General features: G+C 42.4%; 2 protein-coding genes and 1 long non-coding RNA gene across 4 annotated transcripts in view; 2 read left to right on the forward strand and 1 right to left on the reverse strand.

Annotated features, from left to right (window-relative positions):
* The window catches only part of PRORP (protein only RNase P catalytic subunit), a 46714-nt gene extending 36506 nt beyond the window's left edge, over positions 1-10208 (forward strand). Inside the window, exons 6-8 of the mRNA XM_083614923.1 lie at positions 6323-6471; positions 9509-9704; positions 10017-10208. Of these exons, the coding sequence (XP_083471049.1) occupies positions 6323-6471; positions 9509-9704; positions 10017-10145 (474 nt within the window). The 3' untranslated portion in view covers positions 10146-10208. The remainder of the gene's footprint in view (positions 1-6322; positions 6472-9508; positions 9705-10016) is intronic.
* LOC310766383 lies at positions 5788-11394 on the reverse strand. Of its 2 annotated transcripts, XR_014550118.1 has the most exons (5): positions 11120-11394; positions 10512-10660; positions 7348-7394; positions 6218-6433; positions 5788-5916 (listed from the first exon to the last, which is right to left on the reverse strand). It is a non-coding gene; the product is annotated as an uncharacterized lncRNA (long non-coding RNA). The 2 variants fall into 2 exon arrangements; XR_014550119.1 differs by lacking the exon at positions 5788-5916 and having other exon boundaries at positions 6293-6433; positions 10512-10584.
* Positions 11395-11519: 125 nt separating this feature from the next.
* Positions 11520-19512, forward strand: PSMA6 (proteasome 20S subunit alpha 6). Its single transcript, XM_083620440.1, has 7 exons — positions 11520-11743; positions 12621-12715; positions 13331-13412; positions 14235-14390; positions 16261-16439; positions 17496-17590; positions 19307-19512. Exons 1-7 carry the CDS (start codon positions 11668-11670, stop codon positions 19362-19364), a joined length of 741 nt encoding a protein of 246 aa, XP_083476566.1. The 5' UTR covers positions 11520-11667; the 3' UTR covers positions 19365-19512.
* The last annotated feature ends 1697 nt before the right edge of the window (positions 19513-21209 follow it).

A 21209-nucleotide genomic window follows, 5' to 3' on the forward strand; every position in this document is an offset into this window, starting at 1 on the left:
TATTTTGTGGCCTCTCACAAATCCTCCCATGAAATGAATGGGAAAATTGTGTATTCCTGAACTCATCCTTCATATTTTCCTCTTGAAGCTGAAACTCACTGCTTTTATTTGGCAGAAACAAAAAAACCCCACCTCCTGAAGTATTCCTTCTCGTATCAGCAAAGGTGAATTCACCCAAAGGTGACTTCCTTCTATGTGACAAAGCTATGGCAGGTGAGTTGCCATTTGGCTGAGTCATAATTTGTAGTGTTTTCCTACAAAAGCACTCAGGGAATTCCCTTCTGAGAAATGTTCCCATATCCTGAGGAGGAAGATAGTTGTACAAAAAGCCTGACCTTTTAAAAAGTATGACACACTCTTTATGCTATGTGGTGCAACAATTATGAGCCCATGACTGGGAACTGGGACTGTTGGCTGCTGTTCCTTGCTTGTACGGATAACCTGGTGCAGTTTTGATTCCATCAAACTGATGTCTAAATTCCCATCGATTGCAGTCATCTTGGGGTTGTACTATCACTACTGTTGATTACATAATGTTGTAGTTTTCGTATGTCAGCCTGGAACTTCTACGCCCAAATGCGCATCTATCCACCTGTGTTCTAATCATGTGTTCCATCCCCGGTCAATTTTGAGACATGACAATGCACTTTCTCACCCATTCTCCTTGTGTCACATATCCCATTTCTGACTGTGGGGGTACCGTATATCTGCACCCAAAGTCAAATTCTCAGTTTGTGATGGGGCAGTCTCCTCCCCTTCTGGCAATAAGGCTCCACCTTCTATCAAAGGATTTCAATTACACAGTGTTTACAGTCTTACTGTAGCTGTTTTAGATTTCCTGTCTTATTGCTGATGGTTTTTGAGAGACTATGACAAAACAGGGAAGGGAACCTCTTTGCTCTCTAGGGCAATGACTGTGGGGCAGCAAACCACATGCAGGTTTTTTTTCATAGCTCCATGTGACAGCCATCCTCTTGTGGCAAGTGATTTGAGTGCAATGGCTCACCAGGAAATTGTCTCCACTTCTCTGCCAATGTTCTCTCTTTTTTTAAAAAAAATTGCCCCCATTCACATGGTAGGACGCTGTCTACAAATGCCTTGTATTTAGGGGCACATCTTCTGCACAGAGCAATTTTGAAATACTTGTTTTACTGAACAAAGCAAGAACCAAATCCATTGCTCTTCAGTATTAACAGGAGGTTTTCAAATAGCTGGTGATGGCTTTCACCATGTCAGTGCAGTGGGTGGGATCATGTGGGCCACAGAAAAGGGGTGGGGAACTGGATCTGGCCAAAGGGACAAACCTAGAAAAGCCAACAGAAGCAGAGAGGTTGGATGATGTTTTTGTATGGCAGGTGCAGTGTAGTTTGAGGAAAACAAATGCACATCTGTGGGGAGGAAGTCCACAATGGAAAATGCCCTCTAATTGCACCATGCATAATTTGGAGTGTCAGTGTAGTGTAGTGGTTAGAGCAGGGGTCCGCAACCTAAGGTCCATGGGCTAGAAGCGGCCCGCGGAGGTCGTTTGACCGGCCCATGAGCCGCCCGCTCGTGCACTGCACTAAACCAGCGCAGCGTGGGGACTCGCTTCCACAGTACCAAAAATCACGTCTGTGCGTGTGAAGATGGTGAAAATTGTGGGCGCATGCACTCACAATCTGGCCCACGGAGGGATCTCCATGGGACCGATCTGGCCCAGGCAAGATAAACCTTGCTGACCCCCAGGTGAGAGGGTCAGACTAGGACCTGGAAGACCAGAGTTCAAGTCCCCACTTGGCTATGAAATTAACTGAGTGACCATGAGTCAGTCATGGCCACTCTGCCTAATCTACTCCACTCATACTGGTGGGTCTTCGCTTCACCTGCTCATCATCAACTTTGGATGATTCATCTATGCTCTTAGAATTCCATGTTGCAGTGCTAACCAGAAGCATGTTTCAGTAAACATCTGGGAGAAACAGTCAGCCTTTGAACCAAGTGTGAACGTTATATATTTTAATGGGATATTTTTATATCTACATTCTAACTTGAATGCCTCAGTGCAAGGTGGGGCAGGATTCAAAAGCAAATAAGGTAAATGAATCACTATTCCTCTTCTGCCAACAGACTAACAAGATTTGGGGAGGGCCCTGTGCAGGAGCCCATCGGTGGTGTCACCTTGACCATTGAGGAAGGAGGAACAGCGAGGGTGGGGTGCTAGGACTGAGAAAACACCCAAGTATTATCTGCGCAAAAAACTTGGAGAGGCACCTAAACTTTTGAAATATTAAGGCAAAAGCCAATATTACAAGGTACCTTTTGGTATCATGTGAACTTGGACAAAGCATATTTTGTGCATGTGAATTCATATTTGCCATTCACAATGCTGACAGACTTTCTTTGTAGCGATGCAACCATCTAAAAAAACCAGGGGAATTTTCACCACACTGTCAACATGCTTGGGCATTACCCAGCTGTTCAGGGGATGCATTCAAGTTGCCAATTCCACCTTTTCCTCTTGAGTTCCTTTCTTCTTTCACCACCTCTCTTACACACACACACACACACACACACACACACACAAACACACATTTTCACATTTGTTTCAAGCATTTCTTATTGAATTTGATTGTCTGCACTTCTTTTGCTAATTAAGTTTTTTTCCCCTCTCCCTTTTTTAAAGGTTGCATTATTTAAAGTATTTTTTAAAATTAGTTTTCTTACCTGCCCTTCACTGTAAGCTTCCAGGGCTGTTTTAAAAAATCTATACATTAAAAAAATGTATGAATACTGTCATGCTGTAGTTTCCTTAGCTGCTGTGAACTACAGTGTGACAGCAAATGGGGCTGTCAGCATTTTTGGACCATCACAGCAGAATCAGAGAGTGAGGAGACGTCAATAGAACTGGTGATGGAGGCAGGCAGGTGGTTGGGTGGCTTTGATGAGAAGTAAAGGAACGGGGTGGGTGGCTTTGGCGAGGAGTAGCTTCAATGAGGACTGAAGGGAGGCAGCAGGTGGCTTAAGTGAGATAAAAGTGAGGCAGTGGGTGACTTTGGTGAAGGAGATTGTGGCAGGTAGGTGGAGTTGGTGAGTGCAGTGAGCAGGGGCACAGGCCCTAGTTACCTAGTATAATCACACAATTTACTTCATTCCTGAAAAGCAAATCATTTCTTCTAGTTTCCCCTTGGTTTTTCTAAATTGACCATTTGTGCTTGACGTGCCATGGAAGCCTGCTAAGCATCCTGGATCTTATTGATCTATGACGTGAGGAGAGAATTCAGAAGAAACTGGAAAGCACAAAAAATATTGACAAGTCTCTGAGAATGGCTGATCAGATGGCTCAGAGAGATTACAAGTGTGCAGTGTTACTAGTGCCAGGGTAAAAATAAGGCCCTCAAGTGCAGCTACACATTTGTTTTGTCAACCCTGCAATCCAGGTTTCAGTTTTCTGATTTTACTCTTATTGTTTGATGCAAATTGCTTTTAAATGAGTGCAGGATGCAAAATTTAAAACATAAATGCCTGTTCCCTCCCCACCAAGGTGTGCCTGGCTTCTTCACTATACAGTGGTACCTCTGGTTACGAACTTAATTCGTTCTGGAGGTCTGTTCTTATGCTGAAACTGTTCTGATCCTGAGGTGCGATTTCGCTAATGGGGTCTCCCGCGGCATGATTTCCGTTCACATCTTGGGGCAAAGTTCACAACCAGGAGCAGTTACTTCCGGGTTAGCGGAGCTTGTAACCTAAAGCATTCGTAACCAGAAGCATTTGTAACCAGAGGTACCACCGTACAGCTTTCAGCGAATGCTGAAGACACACCTTTTTAGCCTGGCCTTTGACACCAGAAAAGTGTTTTCAGGGCCTACCTTATTCTTGGGATTATAATCTATTTTAACTGTTTTTTATTTTAACCCACCCTGGGACCTGTTGGTGAAAGGCAGGTAATAGGTTTAACAATGAATAATATAGTTTAAAAAGGCAAATGCTTCCAAGATCATATTGACAAATCCAGTACTGATCCCCAGGTATACCCATTGGATGCTGGCTCAGGGTAGTGTTGTTGTTTTTTAGGGAATATGAATGCAATATTATACCAGGGTATAAAGAATTGCAGCATCTCCTCAAAAATATGTTATATCTGTATTCACATTGTGTTTGAAAAATTTGCTGAACCACTCCTAGAGTCCTTACACTTGGCCTGCATTGGTGCTTTCTGGAAGCAGCCACATGGGAGTTCATGAAGTACTATCACCTATGATATGTTGTGGTTTTCATCTGTTTTGTCTTTCTGCTTTTATCTTTTTTTATGTGTTAGCTGGCCCATGTGCCCTGCTGCTTGCCCCACCTCAGTCCCTTCCATTTTTCACATTTGGCCAGAGCCCCTTTCTCAGCTACTATATTTTTCTCCATAGGTTCATATTCTCAACAGAAAAGAAGCAGACCATTTCACATTTTAAAATGAACTTCCATTGCGTTTCTTAAGAACAGATTGTCCCATTGAGCTTTGAATATTTTCTATTCTAAAGCAACAGCCCTTAGCATTTGACTAGTGTGAGTGCCAGCCATTTCTCGGAACATTTTTCTTTGATTCAGTCGTTTGAAGATTGGGCTATAAGTGAGTGGAAGCTTTCAGACATAGCCTGATGAATATAAAGAAACAGCACAGCGAAATTGTTTCTTTTTCCCTTTTATTGTGGGCTTTTATGTTTTCCTTAAAGATCTAGAAGTAGACTTTAGAAAGATTTTAGCAGTGTGTCATTTGGGGCCTGATCTTAACATTAGAATGTAAGAAGAGACCTGCTGGATCAGGTCAATGGTAATGAGAAATCTGCAGTGTGTTGGACACCCAAAAATATAGTTTTTGCCTTTTGGAAATAATTATTAACTATTATTTGGTGATTGGAAGGGAGAATATATGTGCAATTGTAAAGCAAGAAACGTTTGCTTTAAGATCCACTCATTCAAACCATTTGAACCATTCTAACCATTCAGTTTTCTTTATGACTAAAAGAAAGTGGTTTCTCTTGTGTGTTCTTTTTCTAAGAAGCAGTTATATGTGGGAGTAGTATAACCAGACAGGAAATCTCATTATAGCTATGTATAGACCACCACAGTAATATCCACACCTAAAATTAGAGGCAGACTATTATAAAAGGAAACAGGTAGAAGGAGGCATTCAGTGGTTCTAAAACAAAGCAAGAACACAGAATTTCCTATTTATCTGAGTACGGATAGCTTTTTGCCATCCTGAATTCTTGCAGGATTTGTTTTCAGGTACTCCACAGTGATCACAGGTCTTTTCCATTGGTAATCAGGCTTTTGAAGACTGCTTTCAAAGTTTAGATAGGGCCAAGCTAGGTTTCTTCAAACAGGACTACTGCTTTTGCGCAAGGCCAGTTTGACCATACAGATGGGGTAGGCAGAAGCGACACAATTCAAGGGCTATGCTAGAAGCAATGTCCAAATCTGGACTTTTGTGCTGCTTCTAGCACAGCTGGCTTCCCAAAATGCGGTGTGACATCTTGGGAGGTACTCTTAGTTCAAGCTGGGCCAACCTCGCCCTGTTTGTGGCGGAAATGTGAGCTGGCCCAGGCTTTGTGCTCATCCTTGCTGTGATTCAACTTCCAACCCTCCCTTCCTATTATAACTTTGGCTTCCTGTTGTGTTTCACTGCCAGCCAACTCCTAACCATTTCTACAGTTTCAATGCAGTCTCTCCCCCCCACCCCAGGATATTGAGGGTGGATGATGGTAGGAATGCAAGGGGAGAGAACCAAAATATGAGCCAAAAATATGAGAAGGTGGGAGTTTAACTGCAGTGGCAAGTGAAGGAAGAAGTGTAGGCACCTATATTTTTTCTAAATATTCAGCCTATATTCTCTTAAGGCTGGGGTGGCAACCTTTTTCAGCTCAAGGGACACATTCCCTTCTGGACAACCTTTGTGGTGTGAGAGGGCATCATAAGCCAATGATCAGAAGCAAAAGTGGGAAGAGTAAATGTTATCTTTGGATAGTAGGCTGGTGAGGGTTTGGCTTGGGAGAGTATGTAGCCTAGGGAGTGGTTTTCTGGCCAGATAGAAAGGTCTGTATTTGGTCCTTGAGCCTGAGATACCCGCCTCCCTGTGCTAAGGGCTTATTTGTTAAATGTAATTTCAGCTTCAGCAGTGGCCTGCAATAATTCAGAGGTTCAGATCTGACCATAGAGGACAATGTGTTATCCAGTATTAAGCTAGAAATACAAGAATGCAAGATGTGGTCCATGTATTAGAAGCTTGTTTATGTCTTCATTGTCTTTAATTCTGGTTCACTGAATGTTTGCTGCTTCTTTTTCTTTCTTCCCATAGCTGCTGAATGTTGTCAGCTACCTAGCACAGCAGAATCCACGGATGCTTATACTGGGGCGCAAACACATGCTGAAGAAATCTTCTCAGTGGCACAGAAATGATATGGCTGCTCTGCAGAAGAAAGCACACTTCTTCTTTACTGAAAACCTGTATGTTCTGATGTTTAACACTGTCATCTTCAGAAACATTTATACTGTACTAGATTCAGGTTGTAGCTTTAAGACACTTTGACAAGCAGACCCTGAGTTTGATCATTTAAGGCAAATGTTTTTAGTTGTACAAGCAGTACATTCTTGATGGGTTGCATTTCTTAATTTTGAACTTCTCTGCAATATTTAAATCCTTTTCCCAGCCCAAGGTAATATAAAACAAATGCAGGTCTTTTGTTGTCGCTGTTCAGTAGTGCAGCTTTGCCTTGTAGGTATTTAATCAATGATCAGCTACTTTGTATTCCCAACCACATTTGAACACAGTAAGTGTGCCATCCTAGCCATTAAGGCCAAGCAGCCGACGAGGTGTTTATCAGACTAAGCTGAGCTCGTTAAAACATGCCTCTCTCATCCAAAAGATCAAGCAAATTGGCATCGGCGAAACTGTCCAGAACTGCTAGATGAGCAGCCTGTGATAGAGAAATTAGGTTGACTTGAGCATTCAGCCGAAAGATCAAACACCTCTCATTATCCATTTAATCTCTTTCTCTAATACTTTCTCCTCCTTACATCCATGTATAGTTCATTCTGGAAACACAATGAAATGAAGCAGATACAGTGGGCTGTACCCAACTAATTCAAAATATACCCATTAAAATTAATGGGCCTAATTCAGCCATGTCTATTAATTTCAATGGGTCAATGATTAACATTGGCTACAACCTTGTATCTTGTGTTAGGACATAGCCTTGATTTACTATTAGGTGTTGGCAGTGCTCACATGCACACTGGGAAAAATTACATTTCTCATCACATGGAAGCGTCTGTCAAAACAGAGAAGATAAAAGAGAAGCTTGAATACTATTTATTACTTACGTCTGCTGGGTGTCTCATAAAATGAGTTCTCTAGTCTGGAGGTTGTACTAAAACATAATACAATAAAAAGTGTCATAGACTTTAAACATCCAGCTCAACATAAAACTCAAGTACAAAAAATCCAACATACTAAAATGCGGTATAAATCACAGGAGCTAAATCACTAATAAGGGCTAAAATAACATGGCCTTAAAAGGCTGGAGTGTGTGTACCAGAAGGACAGCAATGGAGGGGAGATTCACTAGGGACAGCATTGCTTACCAGACCGAAAACAATGAAAAGGCCCTTTCTCTTATGGTTATTATTTAAACTTCAGATTGAGGAGGTGCATGTAGAAGGTGTCTCAGTCTTCGCCATTAAAGGCTTGGGCTGGTAGGTATCCTACCTGGTACTGAAGTTTCTAGTTGTGTAGAATTTTATAGGTCAAAGCTGGCACTTGGAATTGGGCCCAAAATTGATTCCAGAATCAGTTAAGCCAAGAGAGAAGCAGAATATCCTGAAATGCTTAACAAAGAGCACTCAACAAAGCTTTACCTCTGGTCATAAAACAACACAGAATTAGCATACGGTGTTATTTTTGCAGCAAAACTCTATAAACCTTAATAGCTTGCCTTATTTTAGTACAATTGAATGTGCTTCTGTAAAATTTTGAAAATAAATCCGCTGTGAAACTGAGAGACACAATTTTGTTAAATGGTTAAATTTTGAAAGCTATCCAGCAGACCAGGTGTGGGTAATCTGTGGCCCTCTGGATGTCACTGGACTACCAACTCCATGAGCCCTAGTAAGCATGGCCAGTTGTCAGAGGATGGGAGTTGTAGTCTTGCAGCAATTGAGGGCCATGCATTAGCCATCCCTGCAATTGCTGTTGTTGGCCTCTATCTGTTTTGAGAGACAGTGGAGTGTGTCTCTGGGGAAGTGATCTCCCCAGGGCACAAGCCTGGGCAGTGTGTATGGAGGTCCTGGGCTGCCCATAGAAAAATACCCCCCCCCCCGGCCTCATTGATGTGGTCCAAAGGAAAGCAGAGCAATATGCTTGGCTGCAGAAGTTGCTGGAAGGAGGCAAGTTGCCATCCAACAGTCTTAGGGACTCCACTCTGGATTTGTGTAGGGTTTACTCCTTAGCCTTATTTTTCTCCCAAAGATATCCCACAAGGCAGCGGAGGTTTAGGATCAGTTTTTTCCTTCTTTTAGACGGGCTACCTTCGCAGGTTGACAAGCCCCAGCTGCCCCTAACTTCCCCCTGCAGCACATGCAGAAACCACTATTGGTCTTGTCTGCTCAATCCACTGGAGCTTGTCTTTTGCATACACAGGAAGTCCCTAACATGCTGAGGGTTTGTGGCTCACCAGCTACCCTCACCTGGTTTACTAACCAATCAAAGCCATTACTGGGGTGTGGCTGCTGTTGCATGCTGACAGCTTCTAGGAGCCACAGGTGAGAGCGCAGGGTGGGGACCAAAGGTGGACAAACTGCCCCAGAAGCATGATGTTTCCTCCACCAGAGGTACTACCCCTCCCCTAACACCCCCAAAATCCCTGTAATAGAGACAAAAAAATCCCTGGTGATTAAAGTTTGGATGATAGATTGTTTCTCATGCTGTGCAGAGCTACGCCTAATTATTTTATGTTTATATCTGATAGATGAAAGATAGTTCCTACTTACAATTAGCTACATTTATGTTTTGGTTTGGATAGTTATTTTAGATTGCAAGCTTATATTGTATCAGATTATAGTGAAAAGAGGACAATGGTTTTCTATTTTTAAAAATACTATTTTCTTAAATGTGGATGTTAAAAATGTAGATAGGAAAGGGTCAAGCAACTTAGTACAGTCATACCTTGGGTTAAAGTAGCTTCAGGATGAGTATTTTCGGGTTGCGCGCTGTGGCGACCTGGAAGTAACGGAGCGTGTTACTTCTGGGTTTCGCCGCTCGCGCATGTGCAGACGTTCAAAATGACGTCACGCGCATGTGCGGAAGCGGCGAATCGCAACGCGCAGACGCGGGTTGTGTTCACTTCAGGATGCGACCGGGGCCCCCGGAATGGATCCCGTTCGCATCCAGAGGTACCATTGTAACTTCATAATTAACAAATGAGAACAGTTTAAATAAGCTCCTGAGCAGTTTAGCAGTGTGTGATGTTCCACCTTCTTTTTAAAGGTCTGAAGATGATCCATTCCTGCTCTATGCCACTCTTCACTCAGGAAGTCACTGTAGATTTGTTACCAGAGATCTATTACGTGATCATAAGGCTTGTCTCTCTGACAGTCTAACTCGACGGCTGTTCTTTAAATGGCAGCGGGGACATCAGATGGTGCTGTCTGACTACATACCAGGAAAGAGGATAAAGTTTGAGGTATTTTTTATTTTAATGCACTCCTCCTGCTGATTTAGTTTTAGTAATGGAAATGGCTGCATGTGATCATCACAGAATAATAAACTGATTTAAAATATGATTAAATTATAACATCAATGGATTAAGTTGGTAATGTGGAGTGGGTGTAATATTTACTGGCCATCCCCCAAAATAATTTCTTTGGGATTTTATTCCCGTAGTACCTATTCTGCTTACCAAACATATCTGTGAATGTATGTTGGGAGATGTGCAACACATATATTTTTATAGGAAGTAAAAACTAACAGTTATTTCTCTTTCTTTACTTAACAGTCTGTATTGAATTTTGATACAATCGTGCAGACCACAGGTAACACATGGCATATTCCCTATGATGACAACGTCTTGGAAAGATCTTCTTATGAAGTGCCTACAAAATGGCTTTGTCTTCAACAGAAATAAAGGATGCATTTCTCTGAACAAAAATATACTGTTGTCTCAAATAAAGCAGATACTATGTACCTATTATGGAATTCATGTTCTGATGCAAGAGACCTGCATTTGATCGAACCCTGAAACTTATCAACTCATATTTTATTTCTATAACGTATTGTAAATGGTGGAGAATATTATATAGCCGATTTTAAAATAAAATAAAAAAATCATCTTTGATTTTTGATTTCTGTGTTAAAAAAATATTCCTGATTTTCACCAATGTCTCTATTTCAGATGTTTTGTTCTGATGACTTCTTTACCAGAAACTCCACACAGGTGCTTCTCTGCACCAATATTTCTTGGTTTATGATGAAGAAAGTGTTACCCACTTACTTTAGTAGTACTGCTCATATTCTCCCAAGTTCTCAGTTGGGCACCTCTGTGACTTTCTGCTGCTGCGGTTTTACTAGAGGCGGTGGAGGGCATTCGGGTTATATACATGCCATTTGCAGGGTCCCACCACATTTTACCATGAAGTGAGCCTCCAAGAAAGATACACCAGAGAAGGGTTGGTGGTTCGGTGCTTCTGATTTTCATCAATGGGGCGCAATGAACAGCCCACAGTACAATATAAGGAATCATTAAAAAGGGACTAATGGGATGTGGGTGGCGCTGTGGGTTAAGCCACTGAGCCTAGGACTTGCTGATCAAAGGTCGGCGGTTCGAATCCCTGTGACAGGGTGAGCTCCCGTTGCTCAGTCCCAGCTCCTGCCAACCTAGCAGTTCGAAAGCACATCAAAGTGCAAGTAGATAAATAGGTACCTTCCTCTGGCGGGAAGGGAAACGGCGTTTCCATGCACTGCTCTGGTTCGCCAGAAGCGGCTTAGTCCTGCTGGCCACATGACCTGGAAGCTGTATGCCGGCTCCCTCGGCCAATAAAGCGAGATGAGCGCCGCAACCCCAGAGTCGTCAGGGGTACCTTTACCTAAAAAGGGACTAACCTTAAATCTCGCCCTCAGTTACGTTCACTAAAATGGGCACGTACTATGACAGATATTTTGATGGTCCTTTACACTGTGCAGGCCTTAGAAACTGGGGGGCGCTATTGCGAGGGAGGGGGGTTTTAATTGCCTGCACACGGAATAGAAGTTTTCCGCAGGCACAGGAGGCGCCCGCTTGAGCTTCGCGCATCCCTTCAGATAGCGGAGCCAAGGAGACGAAAGAACCCTCGTCTTTGCGCATGCTCGAAAGTCTGGCAGTAGCTCTGTGGGGTGGGAGAAGCTTTAAGCTACTCTCCGGCCCGCTGGCTCTTGCTGCGCTTGCGCGTTGTAGACAATGACTAAGGAGCAAAAGCGGACCGGATGTGTGTGAGAGACTGCTCCGCTCCCGGCGGCAGCCTTGTCCGGCTGCGCCTGCGCGGGGACCTGTGACCTCCGGAAGCACTCCCCGTTGCCCGAACTGCGGCTCCTGGAAGCAGCCCCTTGCATGCTGTGTCCGCAGACGGTTCCCCCCCATCGCCGCACGACCACTTTTCCTCCACCCGCTGACCATGTCCCGAGGCTCCAGCGCCGGCTTCGACCGGCATATCACGATCTTCTCCCCTGAGGGGCGCCTCTACCAAGTAGGTGAGTGTCTGGCAGGAACTGCCCCGTCACGGCCCAGGGCCCCGCCTCGCTCCGGCCCCATCGGAGGAAAGGGGCAAAATGAGGGGAGCAGCCGCCCGCTCCCGTGTATTGAGAAGAGGGAGCACGTGATGGATATGCGGGGCGCCTCTGCCTCTCCCGTAGCCGCCTGCAAGAGGGAAAGTGCCAGGAACGCGGCAGTCACGGGTCTCCTCCGTGCAAGGTGCCTGGGCATCTTGTGAAAGAAGGGGAGGACCGCGCAGCGAAAAAGCTGTCTTTGTTTAAAAGCGAAACCGAAAGGAGTCTGCTGCAAAGGAGAATGCACCTCAATGCTTGCGAAGGGCGGGGGGGGCATTATCGCTATCCTTTTCATGACGAAGTTGCACTTGCTGAATATTCCCCTCCCTTAACAACTATTGAAGTTTCGGCGCTCTTGATTTCTTTCGCATCAGATCACCCTGTTCGTTGCACATTTACGATAATTGGGACAGGGGACTGGAACGGGTTTCAGCTTAAAAAACAAAAGTAAACTCCCAGATGCTTTTGCAAAAGTGAAGTGAAGAGAGAGTGTGAACTTTATGATTAGCAGCAGGACACTCCAGCATTGCAAAGTTAACTCAAGTATCTGGTAGTATGGGCAAAAACACATAACTGTAGAATGAGAGATGTAAAACTATAGGAGTTTGGTTGTGTTAAATGCTCTTTAGATCGAAATATGGAAAAAAATCCCTAATGTATGCCCACAAAGATTTCAAGCTGTGTATCACTTTCTATAAAGCACTACTGAAGATGAGTAATCAGAGTTTGCATTTGGGAGCTTCTGTATATGCTAAGTAGCACTGTTGTCAAATCTCCTGACTATGTTTAATGTACCATTTAGAGTATGCATTTAAGGCCATAAACCAGGGTGGCCTTACATCAGTAGCTGTTCGTGGAAAGGACTGTGCAGTTATTGTCACACAGAAGAAAGTTCCTGTAAGTAGCAATATCCTGAGCATCTGATTCTTTTTTTATTATTATACACTTGGATAATTTGCTTCCTTGTTGATCCTTCATAATTAACTCCTCTGCTGTTTATTCTCGTTACTTAAAAGTACCAGAATTCTCTGGAGCATATAAGTAGGCTTATAAAGAATCAGGCTTTGAATTCTTGGGAAAACACACTTGGGTAAGGCCACTCCCACTGCAGAGTATCGCAGTTCCAGAATGCACAGCCCCAAAGTGGGCACTGGGCATTGCTTTCTTAAATCTTTTGAATGGTGGCCAGATTGATCCTGATGTCAATCAAAGCCTTATGAAGAGTTCAACCCACCATAGACTAACTCAGTCAACACTTCTCACTTCCACCCCAGTCTGGCTGTCACCAGCCAGGGTATTTAGGGATGAAGAGAAAGAGAAGCTGGTTAGGGTCATTCAGGCTTTCCATTGCACCATCTTATTTTCATCTTAATAGTACTGGACAGTGATGTTGTTTGAAGGCAGTGTTAGTGACAACTACACTTTTTAGTTCTTTTTGTTTTCTTAATGTGGAAACCTTCATTTGGCTGAGCAGAATATTGTTTAAAACTATTCTTTGGCTTTCTCCATTAGGACAAGCTGCTGGATTCTCGCACAGTGACTCACTTATTCAGAATAACTGAAAACATTGGCTGCGTAATGACAGGAATGACAGGTATAAAAATTACTTACCTGGAGAGCAAATGGATGATGATGTACAATGTTGATATGGAGTCAAAATATAATACTTCTTGTTAATATCCAGTGAATTGTTATGAGCCAGAGGCATTTGATTTAGTCCTGCCTCTGAAAGTAAGCAAGTCTTACCGATTTCTGAATGGGAAACTTTTTCGTCACCTCACCCTTTGCATATTGCACAGATATCCCTGGGAGGGGAGAGGGTGGTATAAATTATTTTATTAATCCAGTCTACGGGAGGTGTAGGAGAAATATTTCAAATTAGTTTTGTATTCAGATTTTAAGTACAGTCGTACCTTGTTTCTTGAACAGAATCTGTTCTGGAAATCCGTTTGAGTTTCGAAAACCAAGGCACGGCTTCCAATTGGCTGCAGGAGCTTCCTGCACTCAATCAGAAGCGGCCTCAGACATTCGCGTTCCAAAGAACATTTGCAAATCTGAACACTCACTTCCGGGTTTGCGGCATTCGGGAGCCAAAATGTTTGAGTCGCAAGGCGTTTGCGAACCAAGGTACAGCTGTACAAGCAATTCACAATTTACATGGGAATTATGTTTCTAGGCACCACATGTTTAAGTGAAATCACATATAGTTGAAACACCATTGAAAAAAGCCTACAAATACCCAATTCTGCCTCTTTTTGTAATGTTTTGGGGTCACTCCGGGTTCGGCGTGATGTGTATATGCACTGTAGCTCACATATTGAACATGCGTAAATGGGGAGTTGCCTATAGCTTTTTTCTTGAAACTACATTGACTACATGAAGCATGGGAATGATTTCACTTCTTTATTTATGTCAGCTGACAGTAGGTCCCAGGTGCAGAGAGCCCGCTATGAGGCTGCGAACTGGAAGTATAAGTATGGCTATGACATTCCAGTGGACATGCTGTGTAAAAGGATTGCAGACATTTCTCAGGTCTACACACAAAATGCTGAAATGAGGCCTCTTGGTTGCTGTAAGTATATAAAATATAAACTGAAAGTAACATTTCAGAACTTTTGGGATGCTAAGGCTGAAATATTGTGCACATGGACATCAGTGGGATGGATACTGCTCAGAAGATGCTGCTTCTGAATGGAGCAAAGTGTAATTCAACCCCATTGTGGTTCTGCGTGGTTCTCATGAATTTGTTTCATGATGGTATTTAAAGGCTGTCAATACAGAAACCTGGAAAGCTTAAACCTCACAGGAAAATCCTGATCCCTTTGCCCAGGAGCAGTGTCTTCATCTCACCTACAACCTCATCCCACTGAAGAAGGGAGACAGTTTCTCAAACAGATACTTGTGCTTTGTATCTCTGAGGAAAATGGAACAAGGGTCATTCCAATTTGTCACTGGTTAGCTGCCTGTAAATTGCACAAAAACACAGATAAGATTACAAAGGCAGTAATTTAATCTGCTGAAGCTGAGTTAGAACAGAAGGTACAATCTGCTTGTCAAATGAACTGGTGAAAAGAATTTCATGCTGCATCTTAGTATGCATCAAGGTTACTAGGTCCTGTTGCTAGGTGTTTTTGCTCTAGATTTTGGGACCTACCAACTAGCCTTATCTTAGTCTTCCCTTTATTCAGATTTGCCTTGAGATTATTAGGTTATGCAACAGATTTGCTTATGTCTTGTGCCAATACTACATATTCTACACAACCTTCTAGTCGTGACTGATAGATATGTATTTGAAAAGCATCAAATGAAATCGATTTTAGGTATTTGAGCATTTTTTAAAAACACTGTATCCAACTTAGATTTTATGCTTGGAAGTACTTTCAGGGTGACCTGTTTACTGAGAAACTGATTTATTGGAAGTACCTGCTCTTAAGGAATCTGGTTTCAGGTAATATTGTTGCAAGACACTCTGAAAGAAAGTTACTTCCATGTAATGCAGTTACATTTTTCTCAATCTCTACTTTCGAATAAAACTGGATTGCAATGCAAGATGCTTTGCAGATGTTCAAGAAGAGCTTGTTTTGGTTTTTTTCCTATCCCTTTTTTCAAATTTGGAAGTTGGCATTTTAAGAAAAACGTATTTTGAAAAAGGGAATATATTTCAAACTACGTTCTAAAATAGAAAACAGTTTCACCTTTAAAATTGGCATCATGGGGTTTAGGTCCTGCAAAATAAACAATCAAGTTTAAGAAGCAGGCAACCCTTTCTCTAGTGATTCAGTGTAGCGTTGGGCCTGCAGTCTAATGCAATTAATGAATTGTCTGTTGTGCAGATATAGGTGAGCCATTTGTTAATGAGTTGTGCATGGAGGTCTACAGTCCTTGGCTGGCCAAGCTAAAAACTAGTCCCCATCTGTCATTCTACCTCCCGACACCGTTTCTGAAGGGAAAACTATGAGGAAACATGCCAACTTGGAAGCAGCGCCACTCAACACCCCCCCCCCCCAAGCATGTCTTTCCTGCAAAGAGGTTGAAAAGCCTGTACCATTAGTTACTGCTTGAAGGTGCCCCAAACCCTTAACAGGAGCAGTAATGAACCTTTCCCCTGTCCACTTTTGCTGCTCTGGAGCCTCCTTTTCTGAGGTGCTTTGACCATGCAGTTGCCAAACATCCCCCAGACTTCATCCGAACTCTGAAGCTCAGAGGTTCGTGAAAATCATCAAGCAACTGTCTGGACAATTCTCCACCTACCTCTGAGCTTTGGAGCTGGGATTAAGGCATCACACTTGCCAGAGATCTTGTTGCACACTGCCCATGGCAAGTGGAATGCTGCATGTTTTGCCTGTTAGAGTAATAAGAGATTGACTAGAATAGAATGAAGCCATTGAATGAGAAAGGAGAATTCCACTCATTTTAAAAAAACAAACATTTTCCCCCCAAAGGCATGATTTTGATTGGCATTGATGAAGAAAACAATCCTCAGGTATACAAGTGTGATCCAGCAGGATACTACTGTGGTTTTAAGGCTACAGCTGCAGGAGTCAAACAGACAGAATCAACTAGCTTTCTTGAAAAGAAAGTGAAGAAAAAATTGGACTGGACATTTGAACAGACCGTGGAGGTAAGTCAAATGTACATCAAATTTTGTTTGGCATCAAAGAGGTGGACAGTCCTTATTTGAGTTTGATGGGGGACAGTGACATACATTCCCCACTCTAGTTTTTCCGTATGGTTATTGTCAAAACATCTGAGTTATAGTCAAAATGTTTGCTTAACCTTTCACAAGTCTGCTCTGCAAAAGCCAAAAAATCCCATCCCACCCCCAATTGCCTGTTTAATTTCATGCCTTAAGTTGCTAGTACTTTAATTTTAGTTGTGGCACTGGGGAGCAGAGGACAGTTGAAATCACTGGCTGAAAAGTCCTAGTAAGTGGGGTGCCCACTGATAAAGGCCTAATTTTTCTTGCACATTCCTAGGTATCCACTTTCTGTAACAATGCCTGTGTAGTTGGCTTATTGGGTAGGCAGTAATGCTAAACCAGTGTCCTAGTAGGGAAGAGGGAATGGGGAAAGCTTTCCCCACATTTTCAATGTGTCTCCCCCTCCCACCATCCCTCATTCTCACATCTCTGTATTAGCACCACAATTGTTCCATGTGTGTATTGAGCAATAGATTGGTGGGGCTGATACTCGGTGACATTAAATTTTTAAGAATTTTGTGCTTCAGGTGTCCACTTCTTTCTAGACTGATCTTGCCTTCGTCAAAACACTTTGACAACATTATATTAGCAACATGCAACCTTCAAATAGTTTGACTTCACCCCACAAAGGCTCACTCCTTTCCTCAACTATAGTGGCTACTCTAAAATTGGAAAGTAAGTTGCTGTACACTGCAGCGTCGGACTTTTAGCTTTGAACGTTGCTAGAAACACAGCTGTCTTAACAAATCCCAACTGCAAGGAATGACTGCTGGCATAGTCATATTCACAGCTTCTTCAACAGAGAAGTTTAAAGTGTGCTAGAACTCTGCAGCATTTGAAATATTCTTAATTCAGCTTTGCATGAACAGGGCATAAATTTAGCAGAAGTGAAAGATAAGTTTTGAATGTCAAAGTGGTATTTTTAATTTTGATTTTATATGCTGTGTTTCTAATGTCTCCTATATATTTCAATTCTAGACAGCAATAACCTGCCTCTCTACTGTTTTGTCCATTGACTTCAAACCTTCTGAAATAGAAGTAGGAGTTGTCACACTTGATAATCCTAAATTCAGGTAAAGAGTGAATGCAGAACTTTTCCTTTTTGCTTATGCACAACTAAATTTCGTTCTCTTAATGAGACAGTTTAGGTGTGACCTCATAGTTCCATCCAGTGTGGTCATCCTGTTGGCACAAGGGCTACTGCTTGCACAATGGATGTTCCACTGCATCCTCTCCCCCATGCACCTCCCAAATCTGTTTTGGTGGTTTCCCCAACCTTCCAGAACAGATTGGGGGGACTGGAAGAGGAGAGGGAGGGGAAGTCCTCTTGTGCGGGCAGAAGTGCTTGCGCGTATAGGATGACTTCCTTGAATAAACCCTCATCCCTTGCACTGGAGTTCTAGAGCGTTTCATTTTACTGTATACGATTGCATGGATAAGTACACGTGCCTGTAACTGCTATTTGGGATGTGGCCAAGTACTTGAGGAGCTGCTGTGTTCCTTGCATATTTCACTTCCTAGGGTATGCATTGTTTATACACGCTGCTAAATTCACCCACTGGCTCAGAACTGGAGTATAACAAGGTTTAAAGAGCCAGTGTGGTGTAGTGGTTAAGAGCAGTGGACTCGTAATCTGGTGAACCGGGTTCACGTCTCCGCTCCTCCACATGCAGCTGCTGGGTGACCTTGGGCCAGTCACACTTCCCTGAAGTCTCTCAGCCCCACTCACCTCACAGAGTGTTCGTTGTGGGGGAGGAAGGGAAAGGAGAATGTTAGCCTCTTTGAGACTCCTTCGGGTAGTGATAAAGCGGGATATCAAATCCAAACTTCTCCTCCTCTTCTTAAAGAGATTAGCATCCCTGAATTAGCAGTGGGAGATTGTCAAGAGAAAAGTGTTGCAATGCCAGCATCATGAGTGGCAACAATATAAGGGCATCTGTTGAGAGAATCTGCAGCCTTGAACCAGGCATAGCATGGTGCTTCATTAACAGAAACACCAGCGCTTCCCCTTGTTTTAATTTATTATCCTTGGTACACAGAACTGACTCCTTACTTTAACACTATCTTGGTGTATTGAACACTATTCACTGAGAGCAGGCACCCCCAACCTGCGGCCCTCCAGATGTTTTGGCCTACAACTCCCATGATCCCTAGCTAACCAGACCAGTGGTCAGGGATGATGGGAATTGTAGTCCAAAACATCTGGAGGGCCGAAGGTTGGCGTTGCCTGACTAAGAGCAAGAAAAAAGTGGCTCATTAGTGCTTTGAAGGGCGGCAGTTTTCACAGCTTAGTAGACGGCTATAATTTGTGGCTGCCACTGGCCTTGCTTCTCTCCTGTCTTGGGGAAGAGCAGGATCTCAGTAGAAATCCCACTGGGCTTCAGAGATGCTTGGAAGTAGCAAGCCTCCTGCTTCATGGCACTATGAAGCCCAGTGCAGTTGCAGGCATAAGCTGCTGTCCTTCTCCCAGACTTGGGAGATTGGTAACGGGGCTCATCCTTGTGATTGTGCTAGGCTTCAGGAAAGCTTGGCAGCTGCTGTTTCCAAAGCCTCTGTGAAGCAAACCACAAAGCTAGAGACTAAACCAAAAGAAACAAAACAAGTAAAACCTCAGAGGTACCACAAAACAGTTTTATAAAATGTTCATGTTTTGATGAAGGCCTTCAAGAGCACAAAAATAGATTTCCTATTATGAAAACATTTCTCAACTGAATTTTCTAATTTTGTATTTAATACAGCTATTTGAGGCGCAAAATTAATAGTTTTCATTCTTTTCACTCCTCTTTTAGGATCCTTACAGAAGCAGAGATTGATACACACCTTGTCGCTTTAGCAGAGAGAGATTAGCTCTATTTAGAATTCCTAATTCTGCGACTTCGGGCCAGAATGTCTGGTGAAAACCAACTTGTTAATGGCTCTGGATTATGGGCTGAAAATGGAATGCTCACTATCTGATGTATTTTACTCTGTACGAATAAAATGGTGGTTTTGGAAAGCTTTGTCATTTCTTCATTGCTCAACGATTAACCTACTTACATCAGTTGCTGTGTTTAGATTTACAGTGTTATAGCTATGAGCAGTTCCACAGTAACCACAAGTAACAGCTTTGAGAAAGTACTTTCAGAGATAACTGGGAGTGAATGTACTATGTTTAAACCTGTCTGCTGCAGAGTAATGGCTTCTCTATTGTTGGACATTAGGCAGGAAAGCTTGTAACTTTTCCAGAGCTAGCAATAAAGAACTCAAAAGAACAATTCTATCTCTGTCTACAGTGGTACCTCGGGTTAAGTACTTAATTCGTCTGTTCTTAACCTGAAACTGTTCTTAACCTGAAGCACCACTTTAGCTAATGGGGTCTCCCGCTGCTGCTGCGCCGCTGGAGCACGATTTCTGTTCTCATCCTGAAGCAAAGTTCTTAACCCGAGGTACTATTTCTGGGTTAGCAGAGTCTGTAACCTGAAGCATATGTAACCCGAGATACCACTGTACTCAGAAATAAGCCTCACTGAGCTAAGGTGTTTTGTTTTGTTTTGCTTTCTTTTCTAATTTTAAATGTTAAAATCTTCCAAATAAGAGTGACATGCAAAATATAATAATAAAAATGTGAACCTTTATGTATAGTAATCATTCTATAAACCCATATTTGGTTGTATTAAAATCTGAATTAAGAGATAAGGTTCTGATCTTTTCAGAGAATCATCAAAGTAATTAACAGGTTCTTCCTTGAGGAGGAATGAACGTACAGTACTATATTTTACTGGTTTGCATTTTATTTGTGAGTTTCCACTGCTATCTTGCATTTCCAAAGGAAAATCCTTAGAAAATTGTTCCATCCTGGTACAAGTCTGTAACTGGAGATATTTACTCAAGGCAATTTACTCAAGGCAAAATAGGCTGCAATAAATCTTTTCTATTACAATTTTAGGACTGCAGTGAACTACAAAAAAAGGTTTCACACCATACCTTCACCCCTAAACTGCCTTCATTCTTTTTTTAACCATGTAGCTTTAGGAAGTTCTGTATAATGTGAGAATCGCCACATTACAATATTTGGTCCTATTAAAGGATTTAATTTGCTGGCCCTGTCAAGTTTCACTGATGTGAACCTTCACAGCTAGCAGTTTTTATTACCATTTTACGGCAAGTCTTCTTTTCAAAGCCACTTAATGCAAATCTGTCAGGGTGTGGTTGCTTTTGAATCTTTTAGAAATGTATGATATGAACTATGTTGACTGACAGGAAACCAAACAGACACTACAGTTTTATACTTCACTAAAAACATGTATATAAGTCTAGACTGCTATAAAGCTAATACCGTAAGTTCTTGGTGTTTCAGATGCGTGGCATCAATTTAGTTTCAGAATATACAAAAGCAAGTTCTGTAGCACCTTAAAAGCCAAACAAATTTAACAAGTCTTAAAACTTTCCAGTTACCAATATGTAACCATATTTGATTAGTGTTAATAAGGCAAATACGACAACTTCAAATGCATAACATGTATGAATCACAAATGGAACTATCTTACAACCACAAGAGGCTTAACTCAGAATAACCCTGCAGTTTATTCATACCTTTATTCCAAATGGACCCAAATAATTAAAACCATAATTTCCCCTTGTTTGTTTTGTCAAGTGACTTAAGTTTTGCCGTATCAGGACTGTTTTCCATGTTTTCTTTAGTCATTCAATAGA

This window comes from Podarcis filfolensis (genome assembly GCF_964270895.1).
Source record: "Podarcis filfolensis genome assembly, chromosome: 1".
NCBI classification, from domain to species: Eukaryota; Metazoa; Chordata; class Lepidosauria; order Squamata; family Lacertidae; genus Podarcis; species Podarcis filfolensis.

Excerpts from the sequence above, each read along its gene's own strand:
- PSMA6 (XM_083620440.1), top strand. The coding sequence starts at position 11,668 with ATGTCCCGAGGCTCCAGCGCCGGCTTCGACCGGCATATCACGATCTTC. Across the intron at positions 14,391-16,260 it reads AATGAGGCCTCTTGGTTGCT|GCATGATTTTGATTGGCATT; the intron begins GTAAGTATATAA and ends TTCCCCCCAAAG. Across the intron at positions 16,440-17,495 it reads CATTTGAACAGACCGTGGAG|ACAGCAATAACCTGCCTCTC; the intron begins GTAAGTCAAATG and ends TTTCAATTCTAG.